Source organism: Heptranchias perlo, chromosome 16 (assembly GCF_035084215.1).
Source record: "Heptranchias perlo isolate sHepPer1 chromosome 16, sHepPer1.hap1, whole genome shotgun sequence".
Classification (NCBI taxonomy): Eukaryota; Metazoa; Chordata; class Chondrichthyes; order Hexanchiformes; family Hexanchidae; genus Heptranchias; species Heptranchias perlo.
Genome location: NC_090340.1, coordinates 16,053,568 through 16,077,033, shown reverse-complemented (window position 1 = coordinate 16,077,033; position 23,466 = coordinate 16,053,568). Strand labels below are relative to the sequence as shown.

At 45.2% G+C, this 23,466-nt stretch overlaps 2 protein-coding genes across 2 annotated transcripts in view; one reads left to right on the top strand and one right to left on the bottom strand.

The window, feature by feature from the left end:
* The window catches only part of LOC137333506 (diacylglycerol O-acyltransferase 1-like), a 98,783-nt gene extending 86,567 nt beyond the window's left edge, over positions 1–12,216 (bottom strand). Inside the window, exons 1-3 of the mRNA XM_067997687.1 lie at positions 11,889–12,216; positions 6,639–6,726; positions 221–261 (exon numbers count right to left, since the gene is read on the bottom strand). Coding sequence (XP_067853788.1) covers positions 221–261; positions 6,639–6,726; positions 11,889–12,034 — 275 coding nt within the window. The 5' untranslated portion in view covers positions 12,035–12,216. The remainder of the gene's footprint in view (positions 1–220; positions 262–6,638; positions 6,727–11,888) is intronic.
* On the top strand, positions 11,910–23,046 carry gins3 (GINS complex subunit 3). The gene is made up of 3 exons (XM_067997688.1): positions 11,910–12,677; positions 15,958–16,191; positions 20,302–23,046. The coding sequence occupies exons 1-3, from the start codon at positions 12,507–12,509 to the stop codon at positions 20,530–20,532; spliced, it is 636 nt and encodes a 211-aa protein (XP_067853789.1). The 5' UTR covers positions 11,910–12,506; the 3' UTR covers positions 20,533–23,046.
* The last annotated feature ends 420 nt before the right edge of the window (positions 23,047–23,466 follow it).

Sequence of the window (23,466 nt, the reverse complement as noted above, 5' to 3'; positions counted from 1 at the left end):
TGTAACAGCATATTTGGAGCCAGAAGTACTAATTTCAGATAACATCCGATATCAGGATTTGCCAGTTAGGCATCTACTTCAGCACAAAGCAATCTACCTGGACCCACCTTCATGTACAGAACAAGACAAAATGTTATCCAGTCACGAAGAATGCTAATAAAAAAAGTTTACTGAAATATTTAAAGCAGAAATGGTTAACAATTGTAGGTACAATACGTACGTGATCAAGTTTTCCCAAACCATATGTGCATGAGTCAAAATCTGGGAAAGAACAAGGAAACTAATATAAATATATTTATTTTTTAAAATGTAAGTTGTATCTTGTAATAATTCTACTATATCTAACAACAAAACATACAGTAAGGCAACAAGTTAGCAGCACAAGTGTATCTCTCATAGATGTTATAATTTTTATTTGTTCAATCAGCTGAATTACTACTCCACTGCATAGTAAAAATATAATTTACTCCTAAAGAATATGCCATACTGTACCATGAAAATGGCATCAAAGACCCGGTTAATTTCAATCGCTGAGTACCATTTTGAACTTAATTCCACAGCAACTGCACCTGTCTAACCATATTTCTGGGGAGGTTTTGTAGCAAACTAAAACAACATCATTTGAAGTCACTTTCGTGGTGTCATCAAAATATGTGGCTGGAGGCAATGCATACCACGAATATCCGCAAACGCATACCACGAATATCCGCAAATGCATAACATGAATATTCAGTATCTTGGCGCCACAACCGTCACAACAGGTGGAATATGCTGCTGGAGAAATTTTGATTATATATTCCATTCAACAGCTCCCACCACATATTTTCTATTTATATTAAACAAGTACTGTAGAATCATGCAGGTGTTAGTAAAATCTTCACCTGTTTTCCATCAGGTAGGAAATTGAAAGCTGAAGAATGATACATATAAAAACACAAAAATAATCCAGTAATTTTGTAAGACATTACATAAAAAAGGTCAAATTTTAAGCAAAGTAAAAAGGTGTAACATTTTCTTACTAAACTTTCAATATTCTGATGCGTTTATTGCAACAGAAGCATGCTCTCCACATTAGCTAATATACCACATGTGGCCTAGAAAGCAGTGGTATAGTTATTTTTCCAAGAGTGATTTTCTGATTTTAACATATTTTCATCCCATCATTTTGCATGGGTCTTCTTGCATCGTGGCTCATTCTCAACAGGGAAAGAAGGTAGGTAACCTGCTCCCAGGATTCCGCCAATGCCACTCGGAAGCCAGCTGACAGGAGATATTCCACTGCTCTATGGTGCAGCATGTGACTTCAAGAAAAATGAGGTCAACTTTCATTTTAAAACAATTGATGGTGTTCGCAATTTCTGTTTGAACTACAGATGATAAACACGCAAACTGTAAAGGTTCTAATATGATAGAACAGGACTATCACCCTGGGAAAGTATCCTAGAGGAGGCTCGAGCACAAACCTGAGTTGCAGACCGATGGCAAAGAATTGTTTTGGACTCTAAGGGTAGCAACATCGTAAATGCGTTCATAAAAATTTCCTCGATCAGTACTTCATAAAAGCACATACACATGATTTAATTAAAAATACTGACCGCTCCTGTGCCACTGACTTTAGCAACCAGAAAATATGCCCTGCTACACTCCAGATGGGCAAAACGAGCACCCTGCACAATCTCATCCTAGGCTTCATTAAAGTGTATTCTAATATTTAACTGAAGCTACTGCTCTTTTTTGGTGAGGCCAATTTTCAGCTAGCCGAGAAGGTGCTCAGTGGCAAAATATTGCAGATCTGACTATATGGATCTCAGCCAGATTTTCCACTTCAATGCTTCAAAAGGCATTAGCATTAGCAGACTTTAACCAGGCTGAAGGAGCAGGGAATTAATAAATAACAGGTAAAAATAAAGGGAAAGTGAACTCTAGGTGCAATCATGAGTTTGCAAACATGCATCGCCTTATTTATTTTGAAATGAAAGTTGTCCTCGTTTTTCTTAAAATCACACACATAGGCCCTGATGTTTACAGGGACGCGGGGAGGAAACGGGGACGTGTGTCTGAGGCCGGGACATCTGGAAATGCCGGGAACATGGTGGCCCTGCCAAATTTAATGGGTGCATTAGTCTGCAACCAGGAACCGGTGGGGAGGGTTCCTGGCAATCGAAGAAGTTGGGGCATGGTGGTGGTGGGGGAGTGGGTGACTCGGAAACCGGCAGCAAGGAGGAAAGGAAAGATCGCGCCGGGGGGGGGGGGGGGGAGGGGGCGGTCAGGCGACCACGCGGCGGGGGAGGGGGCGGTCAGGCGACCACGCGGCGGGGGAGGGGGCGGTCAGGCGACCACGCGGCGGGGGAGGGGGCGGTCAGGCGACCACGCGGCGGGGGAGGGGGCGGTCAGGCGACCACGCGGCGGGGGAGGGGGCGGTCAGGCGACCACGCGGCGGGGGAGGGGGCGGTCAGGCGACCACGCGGCGGGGGAGGGGGCGGTCAGGCGACCACGCGGCGGGGGAGGGGGCGGTCAGGCGACCACGCGGCGGGGGAGGGGGCGGTCAGGCGACCACGCGGCGGGGGAGGGGGCGGTCAGGCGACCACGCGGCGGGGGAGGGGGCGGTCAGGCGACCACGCGGCGGGGGAGGGGGCGGTCAGGCGACCACGCGGCGGGGGAGGGGGCGGTCAGGCGACCACGCGGCGGGGGAGGGGGCGGTCAGGCGACCACGCGGCGGGGGAGGGGGCGGTCAGGCGACCACGCGGCGGGGGAGGGGGCGGTCAGGCGACCACGCGGCGGGGGAGGGGGCGGTCAGGCGACCACGCGGCGGGGGAGGGGGCGGTCAGGCGACCACGCGGCGGGGGAGGGGGCGGTCAGGCGACCACGCGGCGGGGGAGGGGGCGGTCAGGCGACCACGCGGCGGGGGAGGGGGCGGTCAGGCGACCACGCGGCGGGGGAGGGGGCGGTCAGGCGACCACGCGGCGGGGGAGGGGGCGGTCAGGCGACCACGCGGCGGGGGAGGGGGCGGTCAGGCGACCACGCGGCGGGGGAGGGGGCGGTCAGGCGACCACGCGGCGGGGGAGGGGGCGGTCAGGCGACCACGCGGCGGGGGAGGGGGCGGTCAGGCGACCACGCGGCGGGGGAGGGGGCGGTCAGGCGACCACGCGGCGGGGGAGGGGGCGGTCAGGCGACCACGCGGCGGGGGAGGGGGCGGTCAGGCGACCACGCGGCGGGGGAGGGGGCGGTCAGGCGACCACGCGGCGGGGGAGGGGGCGGTCAGGCGACCACGCGGCGGGGGAGGGGGCGGTCAGGCGACCACGCGGCGGGGGAGGGGGCGGTCAGGCGACCACGCGGCGGGGGAGGGGGCGGTCAGGCGACCACGCGGCGGGGGAGGGGGCGGTCAGGCGACCACGCGGCGGGGGAGGGGGCGGTCAGGCGACCACGCGGCGGGGGAGGGGGCGGTCAGGCGACCACGCGGCGGGGGAGGGGGCGGTCAGGCGACCACGCGGCGGGGGAGGGGGCGGTCAGGCGACCACGCGGCGGGGGAGGGGGCGGTCAGGCGACCACGCGGCGGGGGAGGGGGCGGTCAGGCGACCACGCGGCGGGGGAGGGGGCGGTCAGGCGACCACGCGGCGGGGGAGGGGGCGGTCAGGCGACCACGCGGCGGGGGAGGGGGCGGTCAGGCGACCACGCGGCGGGGGAGGGGGCGGTCAGGCGACCACGCGGCGGGGGAGGGGGCGGTCAGGCGACCACGCGGCGGGGGAGGGGGCGGTCAGGCGACCACGCGGCGGGGGAGGGGGGGTCAGGCGACCACGCGGCGGGGGAGGGGGGGGTCAGGCGACCACGCGGCGGGGGAGGGGGGGGGGGGTCAGGCGACCACGCGGCGGGGGAGGGGGGGGTCAGGCGACCACGCGGCGGGGGAGGGGGGGGTCAGGCGACCACGCGGCGGGGGAGGGGGGGGGTCAGGCGACCACGCGGCAGGGGAGGGGGGGGGTCAGGCGACCACGCGGCGGGGGAGGGGGGGGTCAGGCGACCACGCGGCGGGGGAGGGGGGGGGTCAGGCGACCACGCGGCGGGGGAGGGGGGGTCAGGCGACCACGCGGCGGGGGAGGGGGGGGTCAGGCGACCACGCGGCGGGAAATAGTTGAAGATCATCGGAGGGTCTGAAGATCATGGGGGGATCTGAAGTTCACGGAAGAAGATTTGCTTGAGGGGCCAGGGAATGCACTCCTGCTCGTCCTGGCCCACAAGAGTTGCTGGAAAAGTACTTGCCTGCTGGATCCGTCAGCTCCTGCCTCCCTTTAGCTGCCGGGTTTCAGGCAGTAAGACATAAGGCATTATATGCTATGAGTTTGGTGCATCTGAAGAACCATCGGGTAGAATGATTTGTTCAGCATTCACATATCTTAAGGTGTGCTATCGCAGCTCCCTTAAGAGAAGGCTCCACCAGCAACGTGAGGTAATTTCACCTTTCTCTGCAGATATGGGTGTGTGGGTGTTCGTGTGAGGGCACAGAATATGACCTGCCCAGCATCCTGCTGAAAATCACCCTCTTCTTCCAAACATATCAGTTTGGAGGATTCCCATTGGGAAACCAATTGGTGCTAGCAATGGTGCTTGGGGGGGAAAAAAAACTACAAAAAACTGGCATGAAGAGCTGCGAGAACCTAAGTGCTCGCAGACAAACTGATGAAAATGGCCTGGAAATGGCATAAATATACCTATCTTTTCATTCTGTGCCATCTATGTGAACTCCCTCTTTATCTGTCGATCCTTAGAAACTCTGGACACCTTGTTTCCTGACATCCTTACACCCACATACCGGGATATTACATGAAGGAGGCTCCTGTCCTCATTTAAATATGTTAATGAAGCTCTTGTATGTTTCACAGGGGAGCTCTGAATATAACTTCAATGCTATCTGGGAAATCCTATAGGAAAATAATTTTTGGAGATCAGGAACAACTGATCTCAGCTGAATTTAGCGATCTCTTATGCCCCATTTACTCCCATTTTCAGGGTGTCACAGAGTTGAAAACTGATCCCACTGGCTTCAAATTATATATTTTTTAATATCGCAAGTGTAAAAGTCACCTTTTATTAAAGGCACTTGTTCTTTTCGCAAATTTTGAGAGTTTTGCTCAGCAATATGAATCAATTTGTTTTTTTCCAATGATCAGTAAGGCATAAATGAGATAATTTGTCCACATAATACAATTACTTCTGCTGGCAAACACAGCCAATATACTGCATGAATTCACTCTGTGAGCAGTGCAGACACCACTAAGATGATTTACCTCCACGTAATTTGTAAACTATCCTAATTTACCTCCGTGTAATGTGTATCCTACCATAACAACCACAAGTCTGAAGATCACCTCCAAATTAAAATGAGATAACATTAAAAAATCCTTACTGGGTGAATTCCTGTAAAATCCAAGGTACATGTGCGCTTCAGTCATAGAGTCACATAGCATCGGAGGCCATTCGGCCCATCATGTCTGTGCAGGCTCTTTGAAAGAGCTTTCCAATTAGTCCCACTCCCCTACTCTTTCCCCACAGCCCTGCAAATTTCTCCTTTTCAAGTATACGTTCAATTCTCTTTTCAAGGTTACTCATGAATCTGCTTCCACCACCTTTTCAGGTTGTGCATTCCAGATCGTAACACAGATTGTTGCATTAAAAAAATTCTCCTCATTTCCCCCTGGGTTTTTTGACAATTATCTTAAATCTGTGTCCTCTGGTTGCCGACTCTCCTGCCAATGGAAGCAGTTTCTCCCTATCTACTCTATCAAAACCCCTTTTAATTTTGAACACCTCTATTACAGCTCCCCTTAACCTTCTCTTCTGTAAGGAGAACAATCCCAACTTCTCTAGTCTCGCCACATAACTGAAGACTCTCATCCCTGGTATCATTCTGGTTAATCTCCACTGCGACCTCGTCAAGGCTTTGACATCCTTCTAAAGTGTGGTGTCCCGAATTGAACACAATACTCTAACTGAGGCCTAACCAGTGATTTATAAAGGTTTACCATAACTTCCATGCTTTTGTACTCTATGCCTCTATTTATAAAGCCAAAGATCCCGTATCCAGTCACATCATTAAAAAAAACTACAAAATAAACAGTGTTGGAGTTTGAATTTATGTTGATAGTTAAGTGATATGTATTGTACAGATTTTGTATAGTCTGTAGAAAAAAGTGTGTTTAAGCCATTTTTAGGCCATTTTTCATCATGAGCCATATGTCATTTCTTGCTCCATGCTTTAAGTACTTAGCAACTGGATGTGCAATTTAGGACAGTGGATTGTCTCTGTTTGAAAAGTGCAGTAGTTAGGCATTTCCTTCTTTACACTTTATTAAGCAACAACTAGGGAGGTGTTATGACTTTTCTCAGAGAAACTCGTTCATTTCACACATACCAATTAACTTGCAGCAATTGTTCGTTTCGTTATTAAGAAAGCAAGCAAAAAATACTGACACATGAAAATATTGCCAAGACCAGCAACTGCAGAAATAGTACTAAAACATACAACAGAGCTAGATATGACATTTGTAAATAGGTCCACTGTGTTAATCCAATTGAAACACATTATAAACCTATGTTATATGGTCTTGCTATTGTTTTCTCAGATAAGACCCAGGCACAGTACCTACCAGCATAACCATAGCCCAATTCAAAATCCCACGGTAGTTAAGAAATCCACTGGAGGAGCTAAGCAGAGATTCTCGGGTTTTGTGGCAACTGTAAGAAAAACATTGGCTCAGAATCCGATCTAACTGAAATTATCTTAATAGCAATCTCTTATCTAATTATATATGCTATTATTTACTGGTGGTCAATTATGATCAGTCAGTAAACTCCTGATAATTATGTCAATTATTATCCTTCAGCATGTACATCACATGTGTAGCATATGACCGAGACAAAACAGGTAATGCTGTCTTCTTCAGTCCTACAGTATATATAAATTACAAAACGGTCTCAATTGAGTTCCAAGTGGAGAATAGACTCAGTAGAAAATTACCTCTATTTTGACGCTGATTTGCAATTTTACTCAGACAATCCACAAATATGACTGGCATAGGAAATTAGTGGTAATTTTCTAATGTTGCGCTGCCAGTGGAGAGGCTTGTCTGCTGAGAGTACATATCAAACATTTGGGTGTATGCTTCAAATGATTTTCTTAATATTATTTTAAATGGTTGAAAAATTGTAGGCTCTGTACATCCAATGGTTTTGATGTGTGTTCCTGACAGACAAGGCTCCCAGCCAGAAGCACAAAGTCAAAAAATTACCCCATTAAAAATTCATACTGGTTTGACAGAGGATGCTTTTCTAAAGTTGGAACTAAGAAATATTTGAGATGATTTTCTGACTTATGAGTGTTAAAGAGAATTTACACTGTTATATGGGGGAGGGGTAAATGGTGTTAGCCATGGCTCAGTGGTGGTACTCTCACCTCTGAGTCAGAAAGTCATGGGTTCAAACCCCACTCCAGAGACTTGTGCACAAAATCCAGGCTGACATTTCCGTGCAGTCCTGAGGTAATGCTACACCTTCGGAAGTTCCGTCTTTCAGATGAGACATTAAATCTGTCCTCTATTTGAAGTAAAGCAGGGGATTTGTCCCGGCCTTCTGACCAACATTTAGTGCTCAACCAACATCACCAAAAAAAAAGATTATCTGGTCACTTATCTCGTTGCTGTTTGTAAACTCTTGCTGTGCAAAAATGAGCTGCTGTGTTTCCTTACATTACAACAGTGACTACACTACAAAAGTACTTAGTTGGCGGTAAAGCACTTTGGGATGTCCTGAGGTCATGAAAGGCACTTTATAAATGCTAATTCTTTCTTTCTCCTTTAAATTCTTAACCAAATGGAAACACTGCAATTTCTAATAAATATAGACTTAAATAACTGCCAGCTATAAGGAGAAGGAAAATCAAGGAAAGTACTTTTTCTATGTACATGCTCAGCCATTTTACACACAATAAAAATCTATTTGCAGGACTTTTATGAATTTAAAAAAAAATAAAAAATCAATTTTATCTCCCACAAGGAGGCATAAACTTTTATTTGTCATTTATTCTTATATGATAAAATTACTGGCACTGAAATTCTGTGGGGCTACCATCGATCTCCTGCCATAACTTTGGTGATGTAAAGGGCTATGTTCAGCTACTTACATAATTTCTCTGGGACTTCCAATTGTCTCCCACCAAAATTACAGCGAGACGAGTGGTAACTCCGCAGAATTTCAGGGCAACTGAGTCAGCATCACGTTACCCACAGAAACATAGAAATTTACAGCAGAGAAGGAGGCTATTCGGCCCACTGTATCAGTCCCGACTCTTTGCTAGAGAAATTCAAAACATCATCATAGCTGTTACTCTTTGGCAGACAATCAATTGACCTAGCAACACTGCCTTTTGGGGGGATAGAGTTCCAGATTTCCACTACCCTTTGTGTAAAAAGTGCATCCTGACTTCACTCCTAAATGGCCTGACTCTAATTTTAAGGTTATACCCACATGTTCTGGACTCCCCCACCAGAGGAAACTATTTCTCTGTGTCTACCCTATTGAATCCCTTTATCATTTAAACATCTTGATTAAATCACCCCCAATCTTCTAAAAGTAAGAGAATATAAGCTAATTTTATGTAACCTGTCCTCATAATTTAATCCTTTAAGCCCTGGTATTATTATGGTGAATCTGCGCTGTACCCTTCCCAAGGCCAATATATGCTTCCTGAGGTTCAGTGCCCAAAACTGAACACAGTACTCCAGATGGAGTCTGACCAAGGCTCTGTTAAACAGTTCAAATAAAATTTAACAGTTAGTATGAGAATCTTTTATAGGGAGGCTGAACCTCTTATTAGGTGATCATTGAACAAGAGTACTCAACTCTACGTGCGTCTAGAAAACATTTCTTCGGATAGCGGGAATGACTGGGTAAATAATTTGGCCCTGAATTTCAACAGGGGTTTACCTAGTCTCCCGCTGTAACTTTGGCAGATCAGTTGAACCAATAGAGAAATGGTGAAAAACCTGAAAATGTCCATTTCACTGGCCTCCTTCTGTGCTGTAACCATTCTATGATTCTATAATTCTAACTACTCCTTGTGGTAGCAGGTTCCACATTCTTACCTCACTTTGGGTAAAGAAGTTTCTCCTGAATTCTCTATTGGATTTATTAGGGACTATTTTATATTTATGACCACTAATTTTGGACTCCCCCACAAGTGGAAACATTTTCTCTACGTCTACCCTATCAAACCTTATCATTATCTTAACGACCTCTATCAGGTCACCCCTCAGCCTTCTCTTTTCTAGAGGAAAAAGCCCCAGGCTGTTCAGCCTTTCCTGATAAGGATATTTTCTCAGTTCTGGTATCATCCTTGTGAATCCTTTTTGCACCCTCTCCAATGCCTCGATATCCTTTCTATAACATGGAGACCAGAACTGTGCACAATACACCAAGTGTGGTCTAACCAGGGTTCGATATAAATTTAAGGTAACTTCTTTGCTTTTCAATTCTATCCCTCTAGAAATGAACCCTAGAGCTTGATTTGCCTTTTTAATGGCCTTAATAACCTGCGTCGCTAATTTTAGTGATTTGTGTATCTGGTACCCCTAGATCCCTTTGCTCCTCTATCCCATTTAGACTCCTATAATCCAAGCAGTATGCGGCCTCCTTATTCTTCCTACCAAAATGCACCACCTCAACTTATCTATATTGAAATTCATTTGCCAATTATCCGCCCATTCTGCAAGTTTATTAATGTCCTCTTGCATTTTGAAGCATTCTTCCTTTTTATTAACTACACCCCCCTCAGTCGGTGATATTAACCTCCATCTCCACTCATTTCGCCCACTCTCCTCTGAGTTCACTGCCCTCCTGCCCTCCTTTAACTTCTCCTTCGATATCAAAACTCTCCTACCCATATTCACAGCCACCCTGTCCGCCTTGACATCTCACATGGCCTCTCCATTCCCATTCAATCATGATAAGGCCATCTCTGATCACTTCCTTGTATCCCTCACCACTCACATCCCCCATCCCCTTTCCAACCCCAACTCCTTCTGCATCCACCCCGGAATAAACTCTCCCCCAAGTCACTTACGATGGCACTTTGAAACTCTTTGGCTCTCTGTTCACCACGATACTTCTGCAGCTATCAATCTGTTCAACCACACCCTCACCTCCACCTGTGATGCCCTTGTCCCCAGTAAAACCCTTACTCTCTCCCACCATGGTCGCTCCCCCTGGTATGGCTGCCATTTTTGCTCCCTTATGTCCAAGGGATGCAGACTTGAATGTATATAGGGAGGAAACTGGTTTAGCCATTAATTGCCAGATCTGGCTGGACCACATCAATCACTGCTCTCCTCTGTCAAAACAGCTCACTACTACAGGATCATCCGGAATGCAAAGTTAACCTCTGGCTTCTTTTCTCCACTACCAACTGTCTCTCTCCTTCCCCAATCACCCTCAACAAGTGCGAACAGCTCGTGGACTTCTTTGTCACGAAGATTGAGATAAGATTGCTGCCTTTCCGCATTCCTTCTTTCCCCTTGCCCACCAAGCCAAGCTTCCCCCAAATTTCCCCCCTGCCCTAGACCCGAACTTGCATCTTTCTCTAGTTTCTCCTATCTCCCCTCGTGCCCTCTTCAAGCTTATCTTGTTCCTGAGACCCAACTCCTGCTCCCTCAACCCTATTCTCACTAAACTGCTGACCACCCAATTTACCTTTCAGGCCCCAATGCTAGCTGATATTGTAAAGGGTTCCCTCTCCTCAGGTACTGTCCCCCTCCCATTCAAATTGGCCATCATCATGCCCCTCCTCAAAAAATCCACTCTTGACCCCTCTGTCCTTGCAAACTACCGCCCATCTCCAACCTCTCTTTCCTCTCAAAAGCCCTTGAATGTGTTGTCGCCTCCTAAATCTATGCTCTTTGACGCAACTCCATGTTTGAACCTCTGCAAGCAAGCTCCAGCCACAGCACTAAAACGGCCCAAATTAAAGTCACAAACGACATCCTGTGCGACGGTGACAGAAGTGTACGATCCCTCCTCATCCTTCTCGACCTGACTGCAGCCTTTGACACAGTTCCTAGGCAGAGAAGACAAGGGTTTGAACCTGTGCTGGGGAGATGGAGAGGCTTTACAGCTTCATCCTAGTGGTACAGCACCATGTGGTGTGACAGGGAGCTACATGGACACCTTAACATGGGAATGCCCTTAGGGAATGTTTACATAGCATACAACCTAAGTAAGAATATGTTATATAGACATATCCCATACCTATTTTTCCTCCCCTCCAGATTCAACCAAGGGTGGGGAAGAACTCAACTACGTCAATCATTGGGCCCAACAGAAAGCTAAAAACTCAGATCAGAATTCTTTCAATACCTGGAATATAATAGCTAGTTCTTGTTGTTTTGTTGTTGGATGCCAATCAAGAGGCATCTGATTTCGAAGTCTTCAGTACCAAGTGGGCACTGCTGTGCAGTCAACCAGGACTATAGTTAACCTCTTATTTGTGTTTCAGAGTGGACATGTCACAGTTGGCAGTGCGATAAGATAAATATTCTCACTGACTATCATCATACTGTTGATCAGTTGTTACAATTGCAGCAAATATCCTAAGGAAAAAGGTTTAATGATTTATTCTTTGTGCAATTTTTCAGCCAGGTTTGTAGTGCTGTTTCCCAATGCGTTATTCTATTGAAAATATAACTTTTCCGTATAAGTAGCAGTAGCCTAAGCACTGTTTACAGCAGTGACATTGATCCAAATTTCAATGGTTGACTGCCACTGCTTGGTTGTACGGTAGCGCTGAAACTGCGCGTGCGCGATCGGGCCTTGCCCGAGGTGCGAACGCTGCCCTTTTTTGCACTCACCACATCTTCTTGCGCATCTCCTCCACCAGGTCCTCGTAGAACTTAGACCGCTCCGCAGTTTGAGGCCTGGCGTGGATGTTTGAGAATCTCGGCGTACTCTTCCTCAACTTTGGTGACATGTCAGGATTCTCCAACTGGCTGGCCATTCTCTTGTTGGTATCGTCCAGTGCCCGTCCTTTGCGGCCCTTCGCCTTCCCCCGCTCGCTGCTTCTTTTCAAAACCCAACCGGCCACCTGCCGCGCGACGCAGCTGGAAGGCGCGCGTTTCCACTGACGTCATCCACATTACGTCATCAACCCCCACCGTGTCCCTGTATTACATGTGTGAGAGAGGGTGTGTGTGTGTGTTAAGCGCCACAATGATTTATTAATAATAACCTCCGATGTGTTTTTTCGCAGACATATGGCAAGCTCATCTCCCGAAACATTTATCAAATCTGCGTTTTCAATGACGCCACGGGAGCTATGACGTCAACCAAATCGATCTCTCCGCGCTGCTTGCTGCCGCGCGCGGTATCGGTGCTCGGCTGATTCTGCCTGCCAGCCTGGGCGGGAAGTTTGAACCGCCGGCCCGTTTCCGGTAGCTCGAGCTTTCCCTCCTCGGGCTAATCGGCTCCCGATGCCGCGGTCCGAATCCTATATGCTGGTGCCCCCGGGAGGGCTGGAGGAAAATTTCTTCAGCCTGGACGACATCCTGATGACCCAGGAGAAGATCCCGTGTCGGACCGAGATGGTGCTGCCGCGCCTTGGCTTCCTGGACAAGAGCAGTGAGGCCGACCTCATCCCCGAGGTAAGAGAGCGGGCTCGCCGCTGTAAGGTGCGTGTACATCGGGAAGGAGGAATGGATCGCTTCGAATAAATATAAATACTGGCCGCTCCCGGGACTCCCCGTGTTAACTTCCGAAAGGCCATGTCAACTAACCGAAGGAAAGCAGTGTTTTAATTAGAGTCCAGCACCAGAAATATGGAATAAAACCAACACTGCTGGAAACACACAGCAGATCAACTTCCGCGACTTGTGGGCGCCGCAAGGAACAGAGTGTCTGGTAGACACAAATAATAATATAATTTAGGGGCTTATAAATTTTATTTTTGTTTAGATTAGACTTTATGTTTGGATTATTATATTAGTTGCGCCTCCTCACCAGAGAACACTTCTAGATCTGTTTCCTGTTTCTGACACTGGGGCGACACAGTGTCACTCCTACTGGTCAATTAAAATATGATGTGGAGATGCCGGTGATGGACTGGGGTTGACAAATGTAAGGAATCTTACAACACCAGGTTGAAGACGAAAGCCTCCGAAAGCTTGTGATTTTCAAATAAAACAGTTGGACTATAACCTGGTGGTGTAAGATTCCTTACATCAATTAAAATAGGCATCTGTGGACAGAAACAGACAGGTTTATATTTCAGGTGAGGATCCTTCATCAGAACTGTAAAATATTAAAAATGAACAGTGTTTGAAAAGGAACAGGACAAACGGGAGGGGGAGGGGGGAAACGCACAAACTAAGAAATGGAATGACCTGTAAAGTGCTTGAGTGGCAACAGAAGATAGACAAATGAAGGAAGTCTTGCGGGGACCCCATGCAAAGGTTCGGTTTGTGGTCCCTACATTTAGTAGATAACTAGTACATGGTGGAAATAGATATAGATGTTTGCAATAGATAATATAAAATAGTTGACAATGATAAGTGATAGGTAACACGAGTAAAAGACATTGAATGATTATAAAGATCTTAAAACGCTGATATTATTTCAGTATATGAGCTGCATGACAACTCAGAAATGAGCTTTTCACGCTTTAGCTGCAGTGAAGCCTTGTATAATAACTGAGTAGTCATAGTATCGTAGTATGATACAGCACAGAAGGAGGCCATTCAGCTCATTGTGCCTGTGCCGGCTCTTTGGTAGAGCTATCCAATTAGTCCCACTCCCTTGCTCTTTCCCCATAGCCATGTAACTTTTTTCCCTTCAAGTATTTATCCAAATGGTAGTTTGTAAGAACTGAATTTTCATGTCTCCTTCTTCCACCTCAGCCATGGATAAGATATTAAGGGGAACAGATAGGGTGGATAGAGAGAAACTATTTCCGCTGGTTGGGGATTTTAGGAGTAGGGGGCACAGTCTAAAAATTAGAGCCAGACCTTTCAGGAGCGAGATTAGAAAACATTTCTACACACAAAGGGTTGTAGAAGTTTGGAACTCTCTTCCGCAAATGGCAATTGATACCAGCTCAATTGCTAAATTTAAATGTGAGATAGATAGCTTTTTGGGAACCAAAAGTATTAAGGGATATGGGCCAAAGGCAGGTATATGGAGTTAGATCACAGATCAGCCATGATCTTATCAAATGTCAGAGCAGGCACGAGGGGCTGAATGGCCTACTCATGTTCCTATGCAGGAGGGTGATAGGGGTAGGTGAGAAGGCGAACACTGAAGTTGGAGCAATATGCAGGCTGCTACGTGTCCCCTGGATTACGAGTCTTATTATAGCACAATCCCAACTCATCTAAATATCTGCCACCTGCATCTTATCCTGCTCCCATTATCATTGTCCGCATTGATTTCTATTGGCTTTCTGTCTTGACTTCAAAGAAACAACACAATTTTATAGTACCTTTCATGTCCTCAAGATGTCACAAAGCGCTTCACAGCCAATTAATTACTTTTGTAAGTTGTTATATAGGCAAACGTGGAAGTTCAATTTGCACACAAATAGCAGTGAGATAAATGACCAGTTAATTTGTTTTGGTGGTGATGGTTGAGGATTAAATGTGCACCGTGACATTTCAAATAGTTCCGTGGGATCTTTTACATCCACCTGAACAGATGGACAGGGCCTTGATGTAACATCACATCTGAAAGACGGTACCTGCAATAATGCTGCACTCTTTCGGTACTGTACTGTACTGAAGTGTCAGTACACATGGTACACTCAAGTCTTGGACGAGGGTTTGAACCCATAAACTTCTGACTCAGAGGTGAGAGTTTACCACTAAGCTAGGCTCACATTTGTCCTTGTGTACAAATCCTTGTATAACCCCTGCACCCTCCTTTTGCTTCTTTTGTATCCCCACTCTCCATCCACCATCAGTGCAGATCCTTCAATAGTTTGGGTGCTGCATTCTGGAACTCTCTCTAAGCCCATCTGCATGGCTTCTTCTCTTCCCCACTTTTAAAACCCTGCCCTCTGTCATCTCCCGAAACTCCTCTATAGCTTGGTGTCTGTTTCCACTGATAAGAACAAGAGGAGGCCATTCAACCCCTCAAGCCTGTACTGCCATTCAATTAGATCATGGCTGATCTGTATCTTAACTCCATCTATCCTTGCCTAACAAAAATCTCAGTTTTGAAATTTTCAATTGACCTAGCCTCAACAGTTTTTTGGGGAGATACTTCTGTTTAGAGCCTTGTAATATTTAAAGATGGTCCAAAACGGCAAGCTAAATCTTGTCACAATTAAACAAATGGTTTTGGATCTTTAAAGTGCAACTTTGAGCCCCTGAAAAGGTGAAACCACTGAAGCTGGTGATTCCTTTCTATTGCCACCTGTCTGGAAATATCCAGTGCTGCATTGACATTGCTTCACTGTCACTGGTGAACCAACAGTATATATGAGGCAGTACTGCCACTTTCAGAAGTTGTGCATGCCACCATAAACTGAGTTTAAAGGTGGAGGAAAACTTGTGTTGTAGCTGACAGTGGACCGAGCAGCTCAGCCTACCAGAGCAGATCGGCAAAATGGTGACGGAATTGTCCTGGACGTGCTTTTAACAAATGGGCAAGGTGCAGTGGACAGATCCACTGTCACAAATTGTGACATCAAAATATCTGCATGTACAGTTATTCTTGTATTGAAGTGCTTTGGGACATCCTAGACATGAAAGGTGCTGTATAAATGCAAGTTTTTCCTTTCTTCCTTATTGCGTCTGTTTGGTTTTAGCAAATGATGGGAAACCCAGACTCCTACCTGGCTGAGAATTGCCAGCTGCACTCAGTTTCTAATTGACTAACTGTTGTGCCTTATTGTTTGCTGAATTAATTTGCACTTTTTTGTTCCGAAAGGGTACAAAGATGGAACTGCCTCTTTGGATGGCCAAAGGGCTGTGTGACCCCAAACGTCGCATTGTCTCTGCCAGCACTCCAAAGGTGTATAAGGACGGCTGGCGGACTATTTTCAATGCTGACGCAAAAGTAGTGGACCTGCACAAAATGGGGCCGTATTATTATGGGTTTGGAACACAGCTGCTGCATTTCAATAATCCAGAGAACACCGAGATTGCTCAGACCATCCTACAGGTGAGTGTCCCAGTCTACTGCACTTCAGGGTGCCATTTATTAAAAATTATTTGGTTATGAGTGTTCTGGGATGGGATTGCCGTTCTGTTGATGCGACTTGTATTTCTGAGCCAAGTGTGCCTTGACCTGCTGTCCCGCAGCTCTTTGTGGGTGTAACAACCCAGTGTGAAGGAGGTGATTTAGCACCGGAAGCAATGAAGTCAGCGGCACACTGCCGCAGCACCAGTAGATCATGTTAGTTGTGTGAAAGAAAGAAAAAAAGTTGCATTTATGTAGCATCTTATCAACATCTCTCAACGTCCCAAAGTTATTCACATACAATAAAGTATTTTTTTTTAGAGAGTAGGCTATTTTAGATCTGGTAATGTGTAATGAGACAGGATTAATTAATGACCTCATTGTAAAGGAGCCTCTAGGTAGCAGTGATCACAATATGATTGAATTTCGCATTCAGTTTGAGGTAGAGAAGAGTAAGTCTAAGACTAGTGTTTTAAACTTAAATAAGGGCAATTATGAGGGCATGAAGACAGCTGGCTAAAGTGAACTGGGAACTTAGGTTAAGGGATATGTCAGTAGAGATGCAGTGGCAGACATTTAATGAGATATTTCATAACACTCAGCAAAGATACATTCCAGTGAGAAAGAAAGAATCTAGGTAATGGATGTACAATCCGTGGCTAACTAAGGAAGTTAAAGATAGTATCAAATGAAAAGAAAAACATACAATTCCTCGAAGATTATTGGCAGGTCAGAAGATTGGACAGAATATAAAAAACAGCAAAGAATGACTAAAAGAATAATGAGGGAGAAATTAGAGTAAGAGAGAAAGCTAGCTAGAAATATAAAAACAGATAGTAAGAGTTTCTACGGGTATTTAAAAAGGAAAAGAGTAAGTAAAGTGAGCGTTGGTCCTCTAGAGAGTGAGTCTGGGGAATTAATAATGGAGAAAAAGGAAATGGCGGATGAATTGAACAGATATTTTGCATCCATCTTCACTGTAGAGGATACAAATAACATGCCAGAAATAATTGTGAATCAAGAGGTGAAAGGGAGGGAGCAACTTAAAACATTTACAATCACCAGGGAAAGGGTTTTGAAAAAAATATTAGAACTAAAAGCTGCCAAGTCCCCAGGTTCTGACAGACTTCATCCTAGGGGCTTAAAAGAAGTGGCTGCAGAGATAGTAGATGTATTGGTATTAATTTTCCAAAATTCCCTAGATTCTGGAAGGGTCCCATCAGATTGGAAAATAGGGAATGTAACTCCTCTATTCAAGAAAGGAGGGAGACAGAAAGCAGGAAACAACAGGTCAGTTAGCCTAACATCTGTCACAGGGAAAATGCTAGAATCTATTATTAAGGAGGTTATAGCAGGGCATTTAGAAAATCTCACTGCAGTCAGGCAGAGTCACCATGGCTTTGTGAAAGGGAAATTGTGTTTGACTAATTATTAGCGTTCTCTGAGGAAGTAATAAGCAATGTGGATAAAGGGGATCCTGTGGATGTGGTGTACTTGGATTTCCAGAAGCCTTTTGACAAAGTGGCACATCAAAGGCTGCTACACAAAATAAGAGCTCATGGTGTAGGGGGTAACATATTAGCATGGATAAAGGATTGGTTAGCTAACAGGAAACAGAGGGTAGGCATAAATGGGTCATTTTCAGGTTGGCAAGATGTAACGAGTGGAGTGCCACGGGGATCAGTGCTGGGGCCTCAACTATTTACAATCTATATCAATGACTTGGATGAAGGGACTGAATGTATGGTTGCTAAATTTGCTGATGACACAAAGATAGATAGGAAAGTAAGTTGTGAAGGAGTCTGCAAAGGGATATAAATAGGTTAAATGAGTGGGTAAATATTTGGCAGATGGAGTATAATGTGGGAAAATGTGAACTTGTCTACTTTGGCAGGAGGAATAGAAAAGCAGTATATTATTTAAATAGAGAGAGATTGCAGAACTCTGAGGTACAGAGGGATCTGGGTGTCCTAGTACATGAATCACAAAAAGTTAGTATGCAGGTACAGCAAGTGATTAGGAAGGCAAATGGAATGTTGTCATTTATTGCAAGGGGAATGGCATATAAAAGTAGAGATCTTTTGCTACATTTGTACAAGGCATTGGTGAGACCACATCTAGAATACCGTGTGCAGTTTTGGTCTCCTTATTTAAGAAAGGACATAATTGCTTTGGAGGCGGTTCAGAGAAGGTTCACTTGACTGATTCCTGGGATGAGGGGGTTATTTTATGAGGAAAGGTTGGATAAGTTGGGCCTGTATACACTGGAGTTTAGAAGAATGAGAGATGATCTTATTGAAACATATAAGATCCTGAGGGGACTAGAAGGGGTAGATGCTGAGAGGATGTTTCCCCTTGTGGGAGAGACTAGAACAAGGAGACACAGTTTAAAAATAAGGGGTCTCCCATTTAAGACGGAGATGAGGAGAAATTCTTTCTGAGGGTCGTGAGTCTGTGGAGCTCCCTTCCCCAGACAGCGGTGGAGGCAGGCTCATTGAATATTTTTAAGGCTGAGTTAGATAGATTCCTGATTAACAAGGGAGTCAAAGGTAGACGGGAAAGTATGGTTGAGGTCGCAATCAGATCAGCCATGATCTTATCAAATGGCAGATCAGGCTCGAGGGGCCGAATGGCCTACTCCTGCTCTTAATTCGTATGTTCGTATGTACTTTGAAGAGCAGTCAATTACTATCTAGGTGACCTCAGCAAACATTTTGGACACAGCTGGTTTTTGGTGGCTTGGGGCAACTTGTTGACCAGGACACTGGGAAACTTCCCTGTTCTTTGAATAGTGCCATGAGATCTTTTAAAGTACACTTGAATCACCAGAACAGGCAGGTGGGAAGTAAGTTTAACATTTCATCTGAAAGACAGCATCTCTGACAATGCAGCACTCCCTCAGTACTGCACTGAAATATCAGCCTAGATTATGTGCTGAAGTCCTGAAGGGATCTTGAACCACGACCTTCTGACTCAGAAATGAGAACAATACCAACTGAGCAAGCTGATATTTAAATGTGTATGTATATCTCCTGATAATCTGACTTGGTAATACACCCTATCCAATACCCTAAAGACCACATTTAATAAAGACAGAATAGGAACAAATAAACAAGAATGCACCATTAATAACATTTCCACAACATTCACCTGAGGAAGGAGGAAGCCTCCGAAAGCTTGTGAATTTAAAATAAAATTGCTGGACTATAACTTGGTGTTGTAAAATTGTTTACCATTAATAAAGGCAGTGATTCCTTCCTAGGCCCTCTGCCTGTGGTAGTCTGAAACTGGTTAGCAGGAGGTATATTTGAGTAGCCAAGGGCTTTTCCGCTATGTATGTGTCTTTCTGCTCTTTTCCCTGCCTCTTTCCACTTCACAGTAAGGAAGCAGTTGGCATCTGTGAGGTATTTTTCCACAGTAACAGTTGAATTTGTGATTTCCCACCATGCTCCTTTGGTGCTATATTTTGGTGCCTGGACTGTGCTGTTATTGTGCTGCCCAAGTGCAGTGAAATCTTGTACCAATCTGTTATAAAAATGTTGAGGCACTACAGTCTCCAGCTCTAGTACAGGACTGAGCACAGGAGTGATTTGTGTCTACAGGTAGTTATTTTATGATATTGTAATTGCTGCTCTGAGTTGTCCTACAGCAAAACTCAAATAACTATTAAAATCAGTGAGGAGTGTTACCGCTGGAAGACAGGACCTACTGCCCTTTTTTAAAAACGGAGTATTGACACCACTGTGTCAGCTAATAAGTTGGAGGAGCGGGACTTACGGCAGGACTTACAGCAAGTAGTGTCTATTTAAACAAACTACAGCAAACAGATCTCACGACCGAAACTATGGCAGTCTCCCGATAAAAGCAAGATTATTTCTCCAGCAAAATGCAGTGAGTGGAGGATATTTAAATAATATAAATTATGTACGTAAAATCAATCCCAGTCACTTACAGCAGTGCGTCTCCAGGCACGATTGATGGGGGAATTCCCTCATCATCTCCACTGTGGCTGGGACTTTTGTCACTATATGCAACCGTTTTAAATCTACTGTTTCTGTGCAGTATTTTTGACTAAGATTGTTCTTGGCGCAGACGTTTGTGAATCGTTTCCGTCGGATCATGGATTCCTCCCAGAACACGTACAACGAGGACACATCATTGCTGGTGGCTCATCTGGACGAGCTGGAGCGGGAGCTGTTCCGGGCTGGTCAAAAAGGATTGAACGAGTTTCAGAAGTGGGAGAAGGGGCAGGCCATCCAGATCACCACCTCCAACCTGGTTCAGAGTTATGGCAAACGGAAGTTTGCAGATATGGAGGCCTGAAATGGAACACAAGAGCTGGCCAGAGAGATGCTAAGGCAGATAGCTAATACTGGAGATTCACATAAATGTATAATTGGATTTCCTCTAAGGTGAAAACAATTCTGCAGAAATTCCGACTGAGTTATTTGAACAGCACATTCACACTGGGATCAAAATTAAACCGGCATTGTGTTCAACTGCAACCCAGTCACCGTGAGGCAGAATTGCTCAGATGGATTGGGAGTGATTCTAGGCCATCCTGCTCACCACCCTCCTCCTGCACACACAAAGCTACTTGTGAAGGTGTTTTGCAAGCCAAATATTGATGCAGTGAGTAAATGTTTAGTTTCTTTAGGGTTTGAACCAGTGCCTTATGTCACAGGTCCATCTGCCTTAATTTTAAGACCTGCTGATATCCAATATGGGACCCCTGCAGCATCTGCTTTGTAAGAAAGTGGAATTGCCAGCTGCGCCTGCTTGAACTGCCCAGAAAAGGATGCTAGATAAAGACCAAACTCTTAAGATTATTTTTAATGCTCTGTTTTCCTTCCCAAACTGATTATCTGTCTTTCCATTTAAAGCCAGAGAGAGGAGAGTTCTCCCGGTGTAGAATGATGCGTGATAACCATGTGTATTGTGCTTTTGTTCTTGTTTAGATCTTTATTGAAAGCCATGCTAATATTGAATGATTTAATTGTTTTTCTGCTTTGGCTAACCACAATCTGACAAATTTTGTGCCATCCTCAGACAAGGTGGTAGAGCTGTGGACTCTGAGTGTCAAAAGCTTCAATTCCAGGTTCCTCCGATGTTTGAACTTGACCTGTGCTCCCCTCTCTTGATCCTTGTTTGGACAGATCATTCTTCATTTGAGGAGGAGACAGGTGGCTGGCATGGTGTCACTCATGGCTCCAGTGTAGTTCTGTTTTGTTATGTTAAGCCTTTATTTTGGTTGCTGATGCCCTTTAGTGTTCAAGTTGATGCCTAAAATATTCCTTCCTGTCATCACTGGCTCCTTGACTCTCCGTAACCTGTGCCACGGCTTATATCTGAGGTGCAGACTACTTGAACTTGGCAAACTAAAATACATTCCTTCTGAAGGCTGTGTAGTATCCCTCCTGTTACTAGTGAGGGCAGCAGAGATGCAGCTCATAGTATGGTCGAGTCACGTTCTGGTAATGTTAACAATGTAGGTCACTGGAAATATAAATTCTAGATGAGCAGTTAATCCGCAGGCTCTTTTTTAAACAGATTTGTTCCATAGACTGGTTCAATATGCCCCTTGGGTTTGTGAGTGCAGACTGTGCTAATAGCGAGGGGAAGGTAAACTGCACGGTCTAAAGGCCTTAACTTCTCACCAATATTAACTGCTTTCACACTGAAGGATGTGAGCATGTTGCAATGAGATCAAGGGCTTCTGATGACCTAAAGAACCAAAGCTGAATGTAGTCTGACGTCAAAGCTTGTATTAAAATTTTGATTGCGTGGCCCTCTGCTGCCTAAAATATACCAAGCTTTTAATGTATTTACTTGCAATCTGTTAATTTTTTGATTTTGTTTTTTAACTGAATTTTTAAAATTCTATTCATTTTAATTCTAATTAGATTTAGTATCGGAAGCCATTTCTGTGCATGTGTTTTTTAAAAATATATTTGGAGTATTTTGTACAAAATGTCACTTAATCATTAAATAAATTTAAAATAGAAATAGACAGTTTCCTAGAAGTAAAGGGAATTAGGGGTTACGGGGAGCGGGCAGGAAATTGGACATGAATTTAAATTTGAGGTTAGGATCAGATCAGCCATGATCTTATTGAATGGCGGAGCAGGCTCGAGGGGCCGATTGGCCTGCTCCTGCTCCTATTTCTTATGTTCTTATTAATGGGGTGTGAAAGTTTCATGCTATGTTCACTTGAACTGTGGAGAAAATGCCCATCAGTGCAGTCATAGATTTAAACTTGTTTTGTGTCAGGGGAGAGTATGTTGAATTGTTTAAGAGCAATGTGAATTATTGGTGGATACAGGTCTGTCACTGGTGGGAATTGCAGTATAATGCAAGGTGATGAATTAAGCCTATCACAGAAGAAGCACATCGCACGTTGAAGCATATTGGTTCCAATGCATTAAGTGAGCCTGGTGATCACACCAGTGGTTTTGAATGCTACTCTGTGATGGGAAGGTAGCATATACTGCAGCTATGATGCCAGCCTGGGTTCTAATTCTCTCATCTGATGATTGTTTCATTACATAATTTACTGACACCCCCCCCCCCCCTCCCCTTAGTGTGTAAATATATTTTGTGTGTTTCTTAAATTGTATTTTAAACTCTGGCAATGGAAAGGAAGTTATTAAGTGAACACTGTGACCCATTCAGAGAGTTTCTGCACTTTTTTACATACAACTTGTGCATTTCCAGCTCCTCTGTTATATAGTTTGCAGTTCTGTTTGTGACTGAGGACGGGTTCACTGAGGAGCTGGACTGTTTTCTGTGACGTCAATTAAATAAATTGTTTTCCAGATGCCTTATGTGTTAGATTGAATTGGCTGTTCAGATCAACAGTGTTGAGTGCAGATTGATCTCTGGTTCTGGATCAGCACCAAGAGAGACACGTGACCTACTTCATTTTTGTATTTTTCCTCTCCTGGTCTTTACTCTGCAATGGAATCATAGAATGATACAGCACAAAAGGAGCCCATCATGCCTGTGCCCGCTCTTTGAAAGAGCTAAACAATTAGTCCCACTCCCCTGCTGTTTCCCCAATTTTGTCCTTTTCAAGTACATATACAATTCCCTTTTGAAAGTTACTATTGAATGTGCCTCTATCGTCCTTTCAGGCAGTGCATTCCAGATCATCATAATTCGCTGTGTTAAAAAAATTCTCCTCATCTCCCATATGGTTCTTTTGCTACACAGCTCTGCACCCACACAGTCCTTGGCAGCATCAGATTGTATTGTAGA